Here is a 17,769-nt window from a genome sequence, read left to right as displayed (position 1 = left end):
ATATTAGCAAAAGGAGWTGGGGAGAATTACAGACCGTTCACCTCCGCGGTTGCAGATTGATTTATAGCTTCTAAGTTCAGCTGTAATTTCAGGAGTTCTCCGTACATCTTGCTGTTACCAGAAATAGCTTATTTCCAGTTTGTTAGAAGACTTGTTATGGCCGATAAATGACCTGGCTTWTGTTTCTTGCCAGACAGTTTAGAGATTATGGTACAGAGGTTACCAGCTGCAGGCGTCAGGTCCGGCAAACTCCTCCTCCTCATTAGTAGTAGCTGCTATGAGCATATCAAGCTGATCTTCTGCTTTGGTTCCCTACACAAAAGAAGAATGAGTATTAAGTTCAAACAGGCTGCTCTGACCTTCAGAGCTCCACAGATGATGTCCAAGAGAGGGTTTGAAGAGCTCGGGTGACCGCTGCRTTCCTGTGTCGCGATGGCATTCTCCAACTTAAGCAAAAATTGTCACCCGTGCAGGTTGCCTGTAGGACGAGTGAGCTGAGTGAACAAAGACCCRGGAGAAAGCCAAAGAAATTAATGCATAAATCTCTCTTAAACTCYTGGAGCTGCCTTTCCAGAGAGCTCAGCCAGTTACTTGGAAGCGGGGCCGTTTTCTCCGCTCTGTGCCAAGTTTGCCGTAGCCTCCCCGGGAAGGAAAGGAGCCAAGCAAGAGCTGTCCCTGAAGCGCTTCGTGCTTCCTCTGTCAGAACGAGATGAAGTCGCTGCGTGAGAAGGAAAATAGTGCTTGAATTTATATTGCCCGCGGCAATAGCTTTGCATCTTTGTTGGCCCACGTGCTCCCCTCGGCTTCCTCCTGGGTTGCTGCATGAAGGACCAGACAGAATGTGGATGCTGCCAACTCATGTATGGTTGATTGGTTTCGATTTTGCTCGCTCTCCTCAGTGCTGTTTTCCACCAGTACGTTCCTGTCCCAAGGAAAACCACCCAGGAAAAAAGCACAGCTTGATGCTGTGGGTCACATCCCTGAGAAAGCAGGGAAATGTTGCAGTCCAGCGTCTTCCTCCAGAAGTCCAGTCTCTTGCATCAGCTTCCAGGATACGCAGCTCTACTTTTCCATGCCCCTCTGTATTTTGGCTTATTCATATTCGGTAGCGTGTGTGGAAGCTCCGTTTGCCTGTCAGTAGTGCTGCATACCTTCAGGTCATGTCAGGACTATCCAGGATATTCAAGGATGATCTCATTTCCTCAGTATTACTGAAGGGAAAAATAGCAATTTGAGGCCTCGCGTTATCCTAAGTTTAGGACAGYGACCTACAAATCATAGAAAAGAGGGCTAAAGGGGACCTTGGGAGTGCATCTAGTTCATCCCCCTGTTTGAGGGCACCGCTGCCTACATCTTTTCAATACAGATGTTCGTCCAGTCTGTTCTCTCCTGGGATGGAGATTCCCCTCCTTCCCATAGGCATCGTGTTCCCATTCCTTATTCTCCTGGTGCCTTATCTGAACTTCTGTGCTGCGGTTGAAGCCAGGGGGTCTTTACTGTCAGACAGAATATTTATTTCTCTTCATATTTGCTGTTTACGTATGTTAAGCGTAACATTAGGATGATGATGTGTTTCAGTCCTTATAGACTAAAACCCACTTACCCTCTGCGTCATGTTTGCGAGATCTTTTGATCATTCTTGTTCTCTGGACTGACTCACCTCTGTTTGCAGCCCACTTGAACTGCGGTGCCCAAACTGATTGCAATGTTCAGACAAGTAGAAATCTAAATATTCTTTTCTTTCTTACAAATGGTTTTCCTGTTCATATGCCTCTCTGTTAGAAAAGCATGAACTTGACTCATGTTCAGCTAGGACTCACAGATCTTTTTTTTTAGCTCTAGTGTCTAATCAGTAGTGTTTGGGGTTTTTTTGTACAATTATTTTGCTCTAAATGTAGAACTTTGCATTTGTCCTTGTTAAATTCATGCCATTTTTTTTCCAGACCACTTCTCCCATTTATCAAAGTTGTTACGAGTTTTGACCTTGCACTCTGAAAGTATGTTGCCTGCAGATGTAGTAAACACACTCTATTCCTGCATTCAAATCACTAATGAAACTGTCAGGTAGTACAGGACACGGACCAGGCTCTTGTGGAGCGCCCTTGGTGTAGCCCTGCGTTTTGAGAGTGAGTCTCTGCTTACTCTGAGAACAGTTTCGCACGTGCTTCTGCAGCCGCCTGACAGTTTCTTCTAGCCCAGGAGAGAATTGCTGAAATTTCATTTCTGATTATCAGATGTGATTATGAAATTTTAAACCTGTTAGTATTAAGATTTTAAACAGACAACTGATCTTTGCCTTCAACTGGTTTTTGAAACACTCAAGCGTAGGGGCATCTTTAACATGTCCTCAGAAGCCATCTCCGGATATGTCGTGGCCTTCTGACCTGAACGAGTTGGTGGGATCCTCATTTGAGTTCTCTCCTTGTCACTGGCCGCTGCCAGCCTGCAGAATATGCCACTCCTTTTGCAAGGGCTTTTTTTTTTTTTTAATAATATATGTTAATATTATGAGAACAAAATTGTACCTTGAAAAACTGAGGTGGGCCTTTTGACCTTTTATGAAGCTTAGTCATTGCTTTTCCCTCCAGTGAAGCCAGATATGGGATAACAAGAGCTAACAAAGAAAAGAAAGAAATGAATGAACTTCAAAACCCAGCATGATGGAAGTACTTTAGTTGAAAATAATGATAGCCTTCCTCTGCAAGTATTGGTGCTAGTTATATATAACATACATACATATACTCCTACCCACACACATATACGTATACCTATATATGTATATGTATTTCTGTATGTGTGTGTGTGTATTTGCAAATATATACATAAAGTTGCCTTAAATCTCAAAAATTAAAATAACATCAAACCCCCCCCCCCAGATCCTCTAGCAGGGCCGTGTATGGGACTGACTTCTCCTGACTGCAGCCTGATTAAGGTGCAACCTTGTGGGGCTCTGACCTTAACTCTCTTATGTCAGTTCATTTGATGCAGAGCAGGACCGTGCAGGCAGCGTTGAAGAAAAGCTCCCAGAGCCAGTGTAATGTTCTTTGTCACGAGCAGCTCCAAAGTGGTGCAGAAAGGAGAGCTCACGTCCTGGGGCTTGCGTTTGTCCTGTAGCAGGTCTCACAGGAGGTGTGTTGCTTGTGATGGTGAACCGAGCTGAAAGGTACTTGTTTTTTTGCCCTGCACRGAGTAGTGTTTAGGGATATTCATCATTCAAGTACATTGCTACAGCTGTTAGAGGAGATGCATTCAGCGTATTTTAAAGATAATAGAGCAATCCAGACTTTTTTTAGATGTCGATATTTGAAAAGCCTCATCTTATAATCAGGCTAATGCATTTATATTGTTTGCTGGGTCTTCTATGAAAACTGTCTTCATTATCATCAAAGGCTGTGGCGAAGAGGGATGTGAAACCGATTTTGATGTAYAGCAGAAAAAAGGGCAGTTTAACTTGAATGAGCAGCATTGATTCTACAGTAGATCTTGTTGCAGACTGCTAAGGGGAGGAACGTGTTATGCACCAATCTTCAATCTTTTCTGTTCTAACTTTGTAATTCCTGTTAAGAAATCAAACCTTATTCAAATGACTAAGGTAGACGGACATTTTAATTTTTTCRATTGGAAACGATAGCACCTGCACAGACTTTTTCTTTCTGAGTGAAACCCGGTTTGATTTGTCCCCCTTAGGAACCATATTATGTCCGTTGCATTAAGCCCAACGATAAGAAGTCACCACAGCTCTTCGACGAGGAACGGTGCAGGCATCAGGTTGAATACCTTGGCCTTTTGGAGAACGTGAGAGTCCGTCGAGCAGGATTTGCCTACCGCCAAACATATGAGAAGTTTCTTCACAGGTAAGAAGGACGCTGGCAAGTGACCTTAGCAAGCCAACTAGGGCATTTGAAGGAGATGTGCTCTTTGGAGTAAAGAGCGAGTCCTGAATCCTCTGGGCTTGTGATACTTTGCTTTTGATCATAGGGCGTGTGGTTTTTTTTTTTGTTGATTTTTAGTGTCTACTATTGGGTACAATAAAACACAAGTCTATCAAGGGCTCTGATTGCCTTCTCATCTTGGGGCAGCAGATGTGTTTACGGGTGCTTTCTTGGCCCTCCAGCAGGTGGGACCTCTTCATGCTACAATTCTACAGCTGTCTTAGTCTCTTCAGAATGAGCTTGCAAGGAAGATCATCTCCAGAGCATAATCCTAAAACCAGAACTAATTAGCTTCTCTTTTCTCTCTGAATATTGTCTAATTGTTGCAGGGAGAGAGACGGACAGATCTGGTGTGTCTTGGGAAGCACATGCTGGTGCRTAGTGACGTTACGTGTGTGCAGGAAGGAACCTCTGACTTTAAAAACTGAAAGACTGACGAAGGGATAATAACTTGACCCCGTTAAAACATGTTTTTGGTACTTCTTGCCCTCTTCATTCCTACGAGACTTGTGTCAAATGAAATGTTTTAGATAGAAATTTGTCTTAGAGCCTCAGTCAATTAGTATAGGTGCTAAGAATTTATCCTCTTGCTGGTGAAGTATTGAATTGATTTTGACTTCTCTTATTGAGTCAGGGGAGAAATGGGCCCTGAAGGTAGGAAAAAAAAAATCAAACTATTTAAGCAGGTGGGATGTCGCATGTTAGAAACAAAGCGCTGTTGAAAGATACCTTGCTGTTCACAGTGAAGGTTTGCCTGGATATTTCATGATACCTGAAGTAGAACTAAAGGCTATGGCTTAACAAATACAGCTTACACGAATGGTAAATTGTGTATCAATTTTCTTAAACGTTACACAGCGATTAGGGCATGCTTCTGCCCTCATTTGTGGGATTCGTTACAACTCACTCGTAACATTTGTATAATTGCTATTAATATAAACAGCTGCTTTGTTTTTAATGAATGTTTGATGAGATCCTGTAAGCTCAAGACCAGAAGAGGTGTTAGCAGGCAGTAAACCAAATTAGCACATGGCAACTGGTACAGCTTTTATAGCCTATTGTAACATTTGTGCGGCAGAACCCTGCGGTAGGATTAAACATCTAAAGTGCAAGATATCAAATGCTGTATTTGCATGCCACAGTATTGCTCTCAGTTGAGTTTCCTTTACATTAACTTTTTGAAATCTAAAACCAAAATCTTCTGGCATGTCCCTTGGCATTGTTTTTATTTGATTTTATTTTTCCTTTTACCGAGGCAGAATTCTTTGTTCCTCACCTTTGGGTGAGACTTACCTCTCAAAAGGGGCTGGGTGAATATGACTTGTGGTACGAGCTACGTATTTTTGGGATGGCTTCTGGATACGGATCATAAGGGGTTTCTCTTCCTTTCCTCACAGYGCCATTTTGGTGGCAGGCAGGGGCATCCAGGCCCTTCAGCTCTGGACTCAGCAAGAGGTGATCTTAGGACATAACCCAATGCCATCTGTTTGCTTACATTTAGGAAAGTTCTCATAAAAGCTCAGTCCCACAAACACTTGTCAAACTCCTTTACAGGCCCCCGAAGCTTTCAGATTTGCTGAGCTCTGGTCAACAGGGAGAAGTCTTGCCCAAGCCTTCGACAGGCTGGGTTTCGCGGGAGATGTTCTGAACTTGCTTTCTGCCCAGGCCGACCTTCTCTTGGCTTGTCTTCCAAGGAGCTCCCAGGAGATCTGGACATCTGCCCAGTTGGATTTTATTGCCCTGTGTTTTGCTGATCCYTCTTTTGGCAGTGGGGGGAGATAGATGTGCATGCATACTTACATACACGCACGTATATATGTATATGTGTGCATGTATATGTATTGGCATGTGTACACAAGTAACTTTTTCTCTTCCATAGGAAAAGAAAGAGTTTGGTGCTCTTTAGCTCTAAAACACTGTGGCGTAGTCTATCTCATATTGAGCGGAAGAAAATAGCATGAAGCTCAATTAAGGCTACTAATGTCCTTTTCAGCATTTCCATATACTTGAGAAGATTCATATTTGAGCMCTGTATAAGAACGGGTTAAATAAAACCAGTCTGCCCTTACCAATTGGTGGAAGATAAGATCTAAATATTTGTTGTTGTTGTTGAACCTAGAGATGCTTTGCTTTCGCTTGGTAAACTGCATCTTCGAGTGGGGCAAAATGCACGTCGAGACCGCGTGCCTTAACAGGCTTGACCGCAAAGCCTTAACACAAAAAAAGTGTCATGTGTTTTGGGCTTAGCATAAAATTTACCACCAAAAAAAAAAATGTCGAGTGGATTTCAGAAAGGGGTGCGGGCGAGGGAAGGGGGGAGAACGGCGCCTGTGAGGCCCCCGCGGGCRTGTGCGGATGGGAATCGTGTAACCCAACCCTCTCTCTGTTAAGGCAGCCACATGCCTATTTTAAGGCAACGTTAAACATAGCATGAAAACGACACTGCGATATCCGTGAACTGAACGGCGGCGGAGGGAAGATACGGCCCTGCTTCACGGGCAGACCCCGTGTTTTGCAGTAGAGGCTCGCTCTCAGTTTTAGGAGAGTGGCGCTGGGAATCGTGAGCTGTAGGAGCAACCTTGTGCACGTCCAGTGTTTCTAGAGCTAAATAGAAGGAGAAACAAAGGCAGCTTGGAAAAGGATGTTTAATATATGAGTGACCTTGAAAGCTGTCGAGATCTTTAGGCAAAAGGGATGGGGAAGGGTTGTGCTGTCTGAAAGCAGATTTATTTTGGCTTCTGCCTCGCTATAATTAGCAACGAGGTTGGGATTTAGACTCGTTGTGGCATCCAGGTCACGCTCCTTGCTGTAGGGAAGGMGTTAGCGGCATTGCCCTGCACGTGCCGTTGGAGGAACGAAAAGACCTGCCACGATATTGCACCACGAGTCCCACCACGTATGGTCCAGGAGGGAGACGGTCAGATTGGCCTGGGGTCTCTTTGAATAACATAGCCTCGTTTTTTTGTTGTAAAGGAGGAAGAGAATTTGAAATTACTGCTTTTGCTGGGCAGCTTTTCAGTTCTCTGAAATGTTATCCTGTTTGCAGTAGCCCCTCAGCTGAGCAGGTCTGTTCAAGAAAAGGTGGGTTTTCATTGCCACCCCAATTGCTTTTTTTTTTCTTCTTCTTTTTTTCCCCTCCCCCAGGCGTAAATGACTTGCAGAGCAAGATTTTCCTACTCAAATCCCACTAAATTAATTACTAGGGGAACATTTTCCTGCTAAGAATAGGAAAGAAATCAGTGAAAGTGTTTTGATATCTGTGTAAAATATTTATGTCCCATGTGTATTSGGGAGAGGGAGTGCTTCTGCCAACCAAGAATAAATGCAAAGTCTTCTGTTATGAGTCTGAGACTTTTTTTTTCATATGCCTGTTTTATTTATCAGGAAGATCTCTAGTCTGTCTACTGTAACCCTCGAGCTGATAGTGTGCCCTGTTTAGACACCACGTATGTGTCTCCTTTTTTTTTTTCCTCTCTCTCTTCAAAGACTAATTTGGAAAGGTTAATTTGATGAATTAAAGTGACAGCGTGGTATATTTCTGTTCAGCTTTATTTTAGTGTGTTGAGCGGTTCCTATTTTTGGTGTACTCAGTCCCTCCTATAAAGGTTTATTGTTTTGTCCATATATAACTAGCTGAAAATTTCGAAAAATCTGAATGTCTAAGACATTGAGATTGATGCTTAACTTGGATCATAGGCTTTTAAATAGAGAAGTGGGTAAGACTGCTGCATGCATGTTTTATTTAGAACGTGAATATGGATAATATTCAAGTGAAAATGTCTATTACATTTTTGATTATGTCCRTAAATCATATGTAGAAAATTCATTGTTGCTTTTTGCAAGCACCTATTCATCCATTCAGCACTTCTTAAAGGTGGTAAATCTTACTGAGAGCAGAGTCCAGACATTGCTATTTTGATGTTTGGTTCWTAGTTTTGTTAGTTCCAAACTGCAACTTCTTTTTTTCCTGTGAAAAGTAGTTTGGAGAGTCCAGACTAGAGTGAACGATTGAACAGCCATTACAGGCACTGGTGTTTGTACTACCTGGCAGTCTGCTATCTGCTACTTCGGTAAATAATGAAGTTCACTCAAAATGGTACAAAACGATGATAAAAACATTATTTGCAGGATTTTTAAGTCTAGGTTTTCTGACTAAATGGTTGATTGCAGCTGACTTCTGACACAGAGTGCGAGCAAACCAAAGCCTTCCGTCCTTGCAAAGTATTTCAAAATTGAACGCCGAGAGTGAGTAATAGAGCTGCCAAATCTGCAGGAAAATATTGGTGAGACTGACCGTGTTGCATCGTTTGTGCACTAATGAAGTGAGCTCCTCACAGCATCTGGTTTTGGTGGCTCACAAAATCGCACCTCTTACGTTCTCTTCCCTTGGCTTTTGGATTTTTCCATGCAGAACGTCCGAATTCTTCCACCTGTGGTCGGTTTTATGAGAAATTATATCACGGTGATTTCTAAAATACATTGAAGGGTTGACCCTCTTAAGAACACAGATGACAAATTTGCATTTCTTTGTAATTCCAGGTACAAGATGATCTCGGAATTCACTTGGCCAAACCACGACCTCCCATCAGACAAAGAAGCTGTGAAGAAGCTCATAGAGTGCTGTGGATTTCAGCATGAYGTTGCTTATGGAAAGACCAAGATTTTCATCCGCACGCCCCGGACACTATTCACCCTGGAGGATCTGCATGCCAAGATGCTTGTGAGGATCGTCCTCTTCCTACAGAAGGTAAAACTCCGTCYGAGTTCTATGAAATATCTTTGTTCCCTTTCCAGACTCGCTTGCAAAAGTGGCAGTTTTGCACRAATTGAAATGCAGTTTGATTACTGCTTGATCTTTTTGTTTGTTTGTATTTGTATGGGTTTTTTGTTTGTTTTAAAGCTCTTTCAGTAGTGATCTGTGGCTGCACAGAAGTCTTGATGTTGTGTGATATATTATGATCTGTAGAACCTGCAAGATTTTTGGATGTTCTTAAAAAACTTGCTCTTTAGTCAGTAAGAATAGGTCTCATAGAAACTTAAAGGAACCTTTTTGGATAAACGTAGAGGGCTGGTGCATAATGGGTGTTGAGACAAGCTTGCATGCATAAAAATTTATCAGTGGGTCCATCACTGATGGCTTACATTGACTAATGTTAGAACTTAYGGAGGGGAAGAGGAGAAAGGAGAGAGAGAGAAGGAGTGAGAAAAGGAAAAGAGGAGACTCTCCCCAGAAGCCAACCAGAAAGAGAAGCGACGGGATCTGTTGATGAACTGTTGATGAACATCCTCCCTGGGTGTCCTCTGTGGTGCTGCATGCGGTCTCCCTCATCATCCTTGTCCCACAATAATTATATAAACATCACCAGGACCTGCTCAGACTGGCTGTTGGGTGCTCTTTTGGTACTGTTAGTGCTGTTTGGTGGATACGTTGTCTGGGACCAGGGGCTACATCTTGTGTGTTACTGAGCTTTTGCATACGTTTTGAGTCCCCTAACGTAAACCATAGGCATGGGGGTGGGGGGGGGAAAGAGAGAGGGGGAAGAAGAGAGGATTTGCACGCCGGTGGCAATCACTTCCCGTGAGAACCTGTCGTAACAACAGYGTTGGAGTTTGCAAGGCCTGGAGGGAACAGCAGAAGAACAGCAAAGGAAAGCGCTGCCCGGAGTCTCTAGAAGGTGCTGCCCCGGCAGCGTGGGTGAATGAATAACAGAGCAGTGAGTGAAAGATGGTCTACAGAATTGCAAATAGAAGGCCCTTAGCATTATGAAGGGTAAGACACCTAAGGCACTGTGCAGCAGGACCTCTGCGTGCGTCTCACCCCTCAGAAGGTGGGGTTTGAGCTCGTGATCTTCCTGTTTTTATCCTTAGGACAAATAATTTGCCATTCTATTGCTTCAGGACCAAACACATCTCAGATTTTGCTTGTGAGGATACTCTTCTAAGCAACAGGGATTTTGTTAGGAGTTAGTTAACTCGTAAATCACTTTGGGACTGCAGCAGGAGAAGCTGGCTTTGTAACTTCAAAGGCAACATACGCAGGAGGAGGAAAAAAAAAAAAGAGCTGGTTTTCCATCAGCTGCAATCTTACATCTACCCTTCTACTACTTTGGATCATCCTAAATACCATAGGAAGGAGGTCTTGGGTTTCACCACTCTTTCAGAGGTGGCATACCACCACAGAAACTTCCACTGTAATGGGACAGACTTTCTTCCCGTTTGGGAGTTTTACTTGTCAGTCTCAAATCAAGGYTGGTGAGTTTAATTCAGTTCCTTGCAGCATGTTGTCTAGCTCCTATCTGACACTTGCCAACAACTGTTCGGAATGAACATGATCTGCCCAGCAAAGGAGCAACAACCTCCAACTGTCACGGCCAGAGAAATGGCAGAACTGACTTTGCGCTAGTAGGGATTGTTGTGTAGAAGAAAAGGTTTTTAGAAACATTTCTTAAAACTTTTTCCTTTGTCATTCTTGGAACTYGGGAAACAACAGACCTTCTGAACCCCGTTTTGTCTGCCCGAAATAGAAACTGCTGGCGTACAGTTATAAAAACTTTGCACAGAAAAAGCCTACTCTAAGCTATTCAGTTAACATGGAATTTGCACAAACTTTGTAGCCACAACGCTTTTGGTGGAGAGGAGGACCCTGAAGGGAAAACGTTATCCCATGCAAGCTTTAGTAGTTTTGCGAAATGCTCTCATTTGTTGGATTAACAGTGCATTTGATCTGATTTCCTTCCAGTAAGGCAGCAGCAAGTGAGGAGTCCGGAATTGCATCTGTGCTGGTATTTGTTGTGTCAGATTGCATGGTTTCCCTTTAGTAGGGAATTCTGTAAATTTGGAATACATGTGATCARTTTTTCTGGAAATGCAAAATTCAGGCTGCTTAGGAAATGCAGGACGAGCCTGTTTCTGAGCATTGTAGTCCAGTATTTTCTTTGCTTTTTTAGCAGTATTCTGCTTGCCCTGCTGATGGACTTCACAACAGCCACCTTAGATTACTTCCTGCCTTCTTCCAGCTCCCTCATCTAGAAATGGCAGCGTACTTCTCTGAAAGCTTGTTCGGACTGTGGTACTGGAGCGAACTGGCTGATCTGTGTAGCCTTCAAGCCCTTCCCATTCATCTCTGCAAGATTTTGTGGATAATTAGCTTCACTCGCACCGGGCTCCCTCCCCTTTCCTGCAGGGAGTCCCCTGGCTGCAGCTACTTTTTCAAGCACATTGATCTTATTTGGTGCAGTCAGTGAATTCTTTGGGTCATGCCACCAATCTGGAGTCCCTCTCTCTTCTCATAATGATATGAGGGGAGCTAATTAGTTTCTTGTTGAGCGGAGCTGCGGAGAGGACCAGCTTGCTCCCAAGCRACCCGAGTTTTCATATTAAACATCTGAGGAATTGAGAGGTGACCTCTTTTGAAATTAGAAGAGAGAGTTACTGAAGAAAAAAATTTAGGATCCAATCCGTTCTGTGCAAACAGAGCGTCTCACTGCAGGGTGAGCGCTGAAACTCCTCCTTCGGATAAAATCTGCTAAGCGGTGGGAGGCACAAATTTGGCAGCAGCCTGCCAATTTTTGGGCGGTTGCTGCTGGCCTTTCCTTTCAATGGAAACTTCAGAATTGCATAGCCTGGGCTCTCACCTGGGCTGGCTTCAGCAGAGTTGGAGGAGGACAGGACTAAAGATTTCTTTTCGCCGGTAGGCGATAACGTGAGCAGGACTGATGGATCAACCGTCCAGCTCTGGGATGGACTTAATATAGTATGGCTGTGTGGCAGCTGGCATACTGGAATACATATAACTTGTATGTAACTATATATATTATAGTAACTGCAGTGCTTTTGGGTTTTCCTTTCTCTTGTTGGGACGATTAGCAAAAGTGGCAAACGCTCAGTTCCCAGTGCACGCCGTCGTACGGCCCTCAGACCTGCCTCCCTAGTTTCTCCGCGCCCCTGCCTGGAGAGAGGCTGGTGCACGTCTTGGAGATGTCTGCCTTCTGCACAAAATGCTCAAGTAGGACAGCTGGACTCAGCTTTTTCTTAACTTCTCTCCGAGAAATCTCTGGCAAGATTCTGGATAAAAGGCTGTAGGGAAGAGATGAGCTCCCTCGGAAGTGCTCAAGCTACCGAAGATTTTAGTCTATAAAGAAAACTGTGTAACCAGAGCTCCTCTTCTGTAGTGTGAACGCGCTGTGGTTCACCTGTGTCTCTGTACTTGCCGGGTGCTCTTCAGCRTGCTCTAAAATGCTTGCAAAGTGATGGGGAGAGGCTCTTTGGAGTCCTGGACTTGCAGCTAAAGGCAAAACCCGCGAAGGAGTACGTGCTTACTGAGCAGCTCATCAGTGAAGTGCTTGAGCTCGTGTTGAGAGCTGCCTTGATGTTTACAGACGCGTAATTAAATACCTCGTAGCGTGTTAAATCCGTCCGGAGGAAGCTTGCTGCTGTCTCACGAGTTCCCTCCCGTTTCTCGTGCGTCCCCGTTGCGTTGCGCGTTGCGGCTGGCGTTGCACCGCGCTCCGGCGACGCTGCGCCCGGCGTGCGTTCAGCTGCCGGTAGATGGGGCGCTCGCGGACCGGCAGCGCTGGAAGAGGAACAAGCGGCRCGATAAAAAACAGCATCTGCGACTGCAAAGCGCCGAAAACACTGAGGCGATTTTGCCTGTCTTTATTTCGCTTCCCGGCTCGCTTTTCCTTGTCCGTGCGACGCTCGCGTGACGGTTTCATTTCGCGCTGCTCGGCCTGACTTCATTTTTTGCCTGTAAGCACYGCAGGCTGATTAAGACAAACTGATCCTTCCACGGATCACAAGATTAAATCCGAAAAGAGAGGGGGACGCGAGCTGGGTTTAACAGAAACATTTTGCCCTTTTATTGCATTGAATTTCCTCGGATTTGAATTCAGCAAAGGCGGCCGTAGATAAAATGCGGTGTTGCGACAGTAGGCGCTCGTGTGATTAGAAAAATTGAGGGGAAATTGTAAGGCGTAGTTTTAAAAGCAGGCTGGGATCCAACAGCAATTTTCTGTGCGCAGAAATGATTTYAGATGAAAGAAGGCTCTGCTTGTAGCAGTTCTGCTTCTTGGTTTGTTGTAAATGTATGCCTTCGTTTCTAATTACTGATATTATGTGGTTTAGCGCTGTCGTACAAAACAAAAGGCTTTCAAAGGAGATTTGGTAATTATCCGCCGAGCTTCATCTCRCGTGTAACTTTTAACCCTTTACCATAATGCTGGTTCTCGGGTTTAATAAATGGCAAGAATGTGCTTCGTATGACTGCGGTTAAGCTGTATGAAAACTGACTTCCAATGTGCATTGATAATTTTGTTTTCTTTCTGTTGCACATCTGAATGTCTTCTCCTTTAGCATTACCTTCAATTCTCCCCTTTCTTCAGTGGTAAAATATTAGGTAAAACATGCTTAAAATCGAACCAAACCAGTAAGCAGATGAGATACTGGTTTAACTGTGGGAACTCGTTGGCTCCTGGAGGATTTTGCGAGCGAAAGCTGCCCTGCATTAGAAAACTCCTATGGCAGTTGAGATAGAGTTGCCCGAGCTTAACTCGTTTTAGAAGCACTAGATGGGAACATCACTTCTTTTCATGTGCTGCATTTGAGCTTATTTACTATACCTTTGGTCTTGCCATCAATACAGTGGTCTTCATGAATGCAGATGAAGCATCTCTATTTTTTTTTCTTCCTTTATTTTTCTTTTTTTAAAAAGGCTGCCATAAAACTCTGCTGCTTTTCTGCCCTTGGAAGCGTTCCCTCATATTCATTAGCTTTGCAGAACAGGGCTTTGTTCAGGAGAGGAGCCCAGCCAGGCAGCACGTGCAGCGTGCAAAGATGATGTATCTTGTCAATATAATTTAGTGCGCTATTCCAGTGCAATTTTATCRGCCTGGTACAGCTGCATATGGTAATCATGTCACTAAATCTTTCCTGTTTAATRCAGAGGGAAGCACTGCAACCCCATATCTGCTTGCACAAAAATTCTTGTGCAYGGAAGCCCTCTAAAACCGGGAGAAAATTGAGACAGCAAGGAAGCTGCCATGGCTTTGGTGCACGCTGTGGATGCATTAAAGCTCCCTCCAAATACGACCACGCGGTCCTTCCGCGCCGGCTCGCCTGCGTGCACGCGCTGAGAGCTCGCGCTGGCAGCATTGGGGTTTTTCCCCTGCACTTTTGGCGTTCTGCTTTCCAGACCTTCCTCTCTCTCTCGAGCTGTCACTCGCACCCCTGCAGCTGTCATCACCATGGCAACTTTGTCCTACCCTCAGCGGGGAACAGCCGAAAAGAGAACCATGGCTGACTTGTCATAATTTAATGTTTCACCTTCCCTTTCTTCTCGGTCCCCATGAGTCCTTGAAGCRTGGCGGGCGAGGAAGCGTTTGCTCCAAAAGGAAGCTGTCGCTCCGACAAAGGACGCGTTTCCCGTGTCGGATTGTGGACACGGCAGTAATCTGATGAAGGCTTCTGCTCGGTGACCCCAGTAAAGGGTGATGCAACACATTTGCTGTCCCAACTCAAGGCATTTACCATCCTGTGGGCATGCTTTGGTGAAGTTCTGCATAGAAGTGAAAATAAATGTATAAATACCTGTGGCTTTGTGGCGTGTGCTGAAGCTTTGAGCTTGCGAGGCTTTGGCAGGAAGAAGCTGGGAAAGGAGATGCTGTAGCTCCTTCCAAAGCACAGGTGTACTGGGAAGGACCGAGTGAAATGAAGAATCGAATGCGTCCTCCCTGCCGACAGTAYGCCAGTATGGCCAAGCTGAGCTCCTAGCTAGCTGCTCCAGCTGCTTTTCCCATGCTGGCGGTCTCCCTTGTGCTAGTAGCATTGCTCATGTCTGCCCCAGTGACTGCACTGAGACATGTAAAACTCCAAAATTCTACAAAAAAAGAGAAAGGGGACAGTCGTCTGCCACTTCAGCTCCCYGAGCAGCTCACCCTCATTCAGCTGAGCCCCGATGCTGGCAGGAACGTGGCCCCAGGGGAGAGCAGAGAGAGAGAAGGTTACAGGATCCTTCCCTTCCAGCATCAGCTGCGATGGAGCACCTGACTGTATACTTATTATCTGTTTTCTCCTCCAGGAAATACCGCAAAAACATACTTTAATCTGAATAAATGCAAACACACGTTTATTGTTTGGCGGGGAGGAGAAGAGAGGATGTGTGTGTGCATGTCTACTTGAAAAACATGGCCCAGCAACGTGGAAGRCCAGGCAGCTGCCTATTCCCAGACTCTTCAGTCTAAGAAAACTTTGTAGTGTCTCAGCTTTGAGATCTTGAGTGTCATAGCTGTTAGGGCTGCTTGGTGAACTCACCTGCGTTTGAGGAAAAACAAAATAAAAAACTAAGCCTATCACCAGTCTCCCGGAGAGCACGGCTGTATTTTGTTGCTAAATATGTGAACTCCTTCAATAAGCTCAGGCCAGAGCAAAGCATCTGGCTGCAACAGCAGAGCAGGTAACTGCAGGAGTCTGCAAATACTTGAATTTAGTCTTCTGTTTTTTGCAGTAGTGTTTGCAAAACGACTGCTGCAAAGSTAGCTGCAATGCCTACCGTGAAGCGTTAATGCGTCCTACTGCTTGTTCCATCCTGTTTTTTCAGGCTTTGCTTTAGCTGTTTTTGGTTTGCGGAGGGGTCAGAAGGATTTTCAAAGGTATCTGAGTTGATTTCCATAGAGCAATCAACACTGTGCTCCAGCACCGGTGGGTTTGGAGCGTGTGTGCTGCATGCCTGTGTTTCTGCAGAAATCCCGGTCTCACTCAAATACGGCTTTTCTCCCCTCTCGAATGGGATTCTTTCAAATACCTTTGCAGCTGCATGTTTGTTAAGCAAACCTTTTAGGTTCTGATCATGTAAATTAGGTATTTTGGGTTCTAACACCACCCTTTCGTAGTTTTGGTATTTTTTTTTAATGCTGGTTCATGTGCATCACACACAAGTTTGGAAGACCAGATTTGGCCCTCATTGCCAGTGATGCTTCCTTGTTGTTTTCGTGGAAGGGAATTATTTTCCGCTGTGCTTTAGCTTTTCATTTTTGAAAAGCTAGTGATCTGCTGCATCTCCAGATCTCTTCAAGGCTTGTTTCAGTTATAGAAATAGTGCCAGTGCAGCATGCTTTAATTAAAGTGCAACCAAGCATGCACAGTATTCAGCAACCTTACCTTGAGAAAGGTCTTAATTTAACATGATAATAAAAATACCAGGATCACCTGAGCTGTGCCTGTGCTAAGGGAAAAATGAACAGACAATTTCTGGGCATATACAGCCTTTCCCAGCAGGACACTGCAGGCAATCGGAGTCAGTTTGAAGAAGTTACCGTTCCTTCATGGAGGTGCATAGTAAGCTGCTCCTTCRTTATGGGGCTTTTGAGCAAAAATAAGCATATTTTAGTAGCTAGCAGAGGTGCATGCTACATTGACATTCCGACATTCCTGTCCTTTGAACAAAGGTAAATAAAATGAGCTAGGTCTATGCATGGCTTTTTTTTTTTTTTTTTTTTTTTTTTTTTTTTTTTTTGCTTTTATCTGCTATCCGTTCGGGAAAAGCTTATTAATAGAGCAGTGCTGTCACAACTTCAGAAGTGCAGCGCGAGCTTAATTCTCAGCTGCTTCGCTAAATGGATGTAGGTCTTAAACTGGAACAGCTGCTGCGCTGTGTCAGACTGAAGGTCCCCCTGGACCACAGTCATGGCCCTGCGAGTGATGGTGAGCAGATGCCGAGGGAAGGCTGCAGCGGGGCGAGTGYTCATCATGCCTCTCCTTAATACTCCCCTTTGAACTTGGGCTGACCTGAGCTGGACGTGTTTTCTTTCTATTTGGTAACACCCAGTGGATTTCTCTTCTCTGAACTTGTCCTTAGACGTGTGTTGTTGGCTTTTAGGTTTTGTAGCATCCTTTGGCGAGGAGTTCCACTGCTCAGCTGCCTCCCTGTGGAAAGAGCAATTTTGCTTTGTTTGTTTTGGTCCTGGCTTCTCCAGGTTCATCTGATAACCATTAATTCCTGTGCTGAAGAGGAGAGCGAATAGTTTAACCCGTTTAAACTCTCCACTCAGGACTCTTTAGGCTTCTTGCATTTCCTCTCGGACATCTTCTGCGCAGCAATGTACTGGTTTATTTAACTGCGCCGTATTTGGAGCTCTTGGTTGTCCTTGCAGCCTTTACCAGTGGAAAATCACTGGAGATCAGGGAATGACCTGTATTTTGGTTTCTTAAGCATGAAAAATTGTGTCATGAATTCTCATGGGACACGAGAAGCTTCCTACCTTGTTCCAATGGCAGCAGCCTTTTTCTGGTGATTGCGAACTTCTCTGTTTCCTTAGCAGAGGAGACCTGGCAGTTACCTTCATCTGCTCATCCAGGGTATCTCCTTTCTCCCAGCATCTTCCTTTCCTGGTCACTGTCAGAGGCAGGAAACTCTGTAGAGCGCAGCCAAGAAGCAGTGAGTGCATCGCTAAGGGCACCGCGCGGACGTAGCACGTCCTTACGAGCAGAAGGGGAAGGGTTCTCCTGAGGTTTTTGGCTGATGAAGTTTTACAGCTGAGGTTCAGGCTCAGCCTTGAGGAAAGATGGGTCCATGCAGCCACATAACATCCGTTAAAGCTATTGCTGAGCAGCCGAATGAGCTGCRGAGGAAACCCGCAGCAGCTCTTCATCCAATATTTCATGTGTACATCCGTGAGCCTCATTCGTGCTGCTTGCATACATCCCGTGATCATTTGATATTTGTTGTATTTATCACTGGATGCAATCTATGTGGTGCAAGCTAATTAATAAGGATAAGAGAGACTCCTCTTTCTTTCCTAGCTTGTGGGGAATATTGTTTCTGTTAAGTAGAGCTGCAGAATAG

At 44.7% G+C, this 17,769-nt stretch overlaps 1 protein-coding gene across 1 annotated transcript in view; it reads left to right on the top strand.

Annotated features, from left to right (window-relative positions):
- The window catches only part of MYO1D (myosin ID), a gene marked incomplete at its 5' end in the record, with an annotated part of 107,000 nt that overhangs the window by 37,326 nt on the left and 51,905 nt on the right, over positions 1–17,769 (top strand). Inside the window, 2 exons of the mRNA XM_085314795.1 lie at positions 3,688–3,854; positions 8,472–8,679. Of these exons, the coding sequence (XP_085170921.1) occupies positions 3,688–3,854; positions 8,472–8,679 (375 nt within the window). The remainder of the gene's footprint in view (positions 1–3,687; positions 3,855–8,471; positions 8,680–17,769) is intronic.

The sequence above is a fragment of the Rhea americana genome, unplaced genomic scaffold, assembly GCF_003343005.1.
Source record: "Rhea americana isolate MKP2758 unplaced genomic scaffold, rheAme1 scaffold_411, whole genome shotgun sequence".
NCBI classification, from domain to species: Eukaryota; Metazoa; Chordata; class Aves; order Rheiformes; family Rheidae; genus Rhea; species Rhea americana.
Note: the sequence above shows the minus strand (reverse complement) of the source record. Positions and strands in the feature narration are given on the sequence as shown.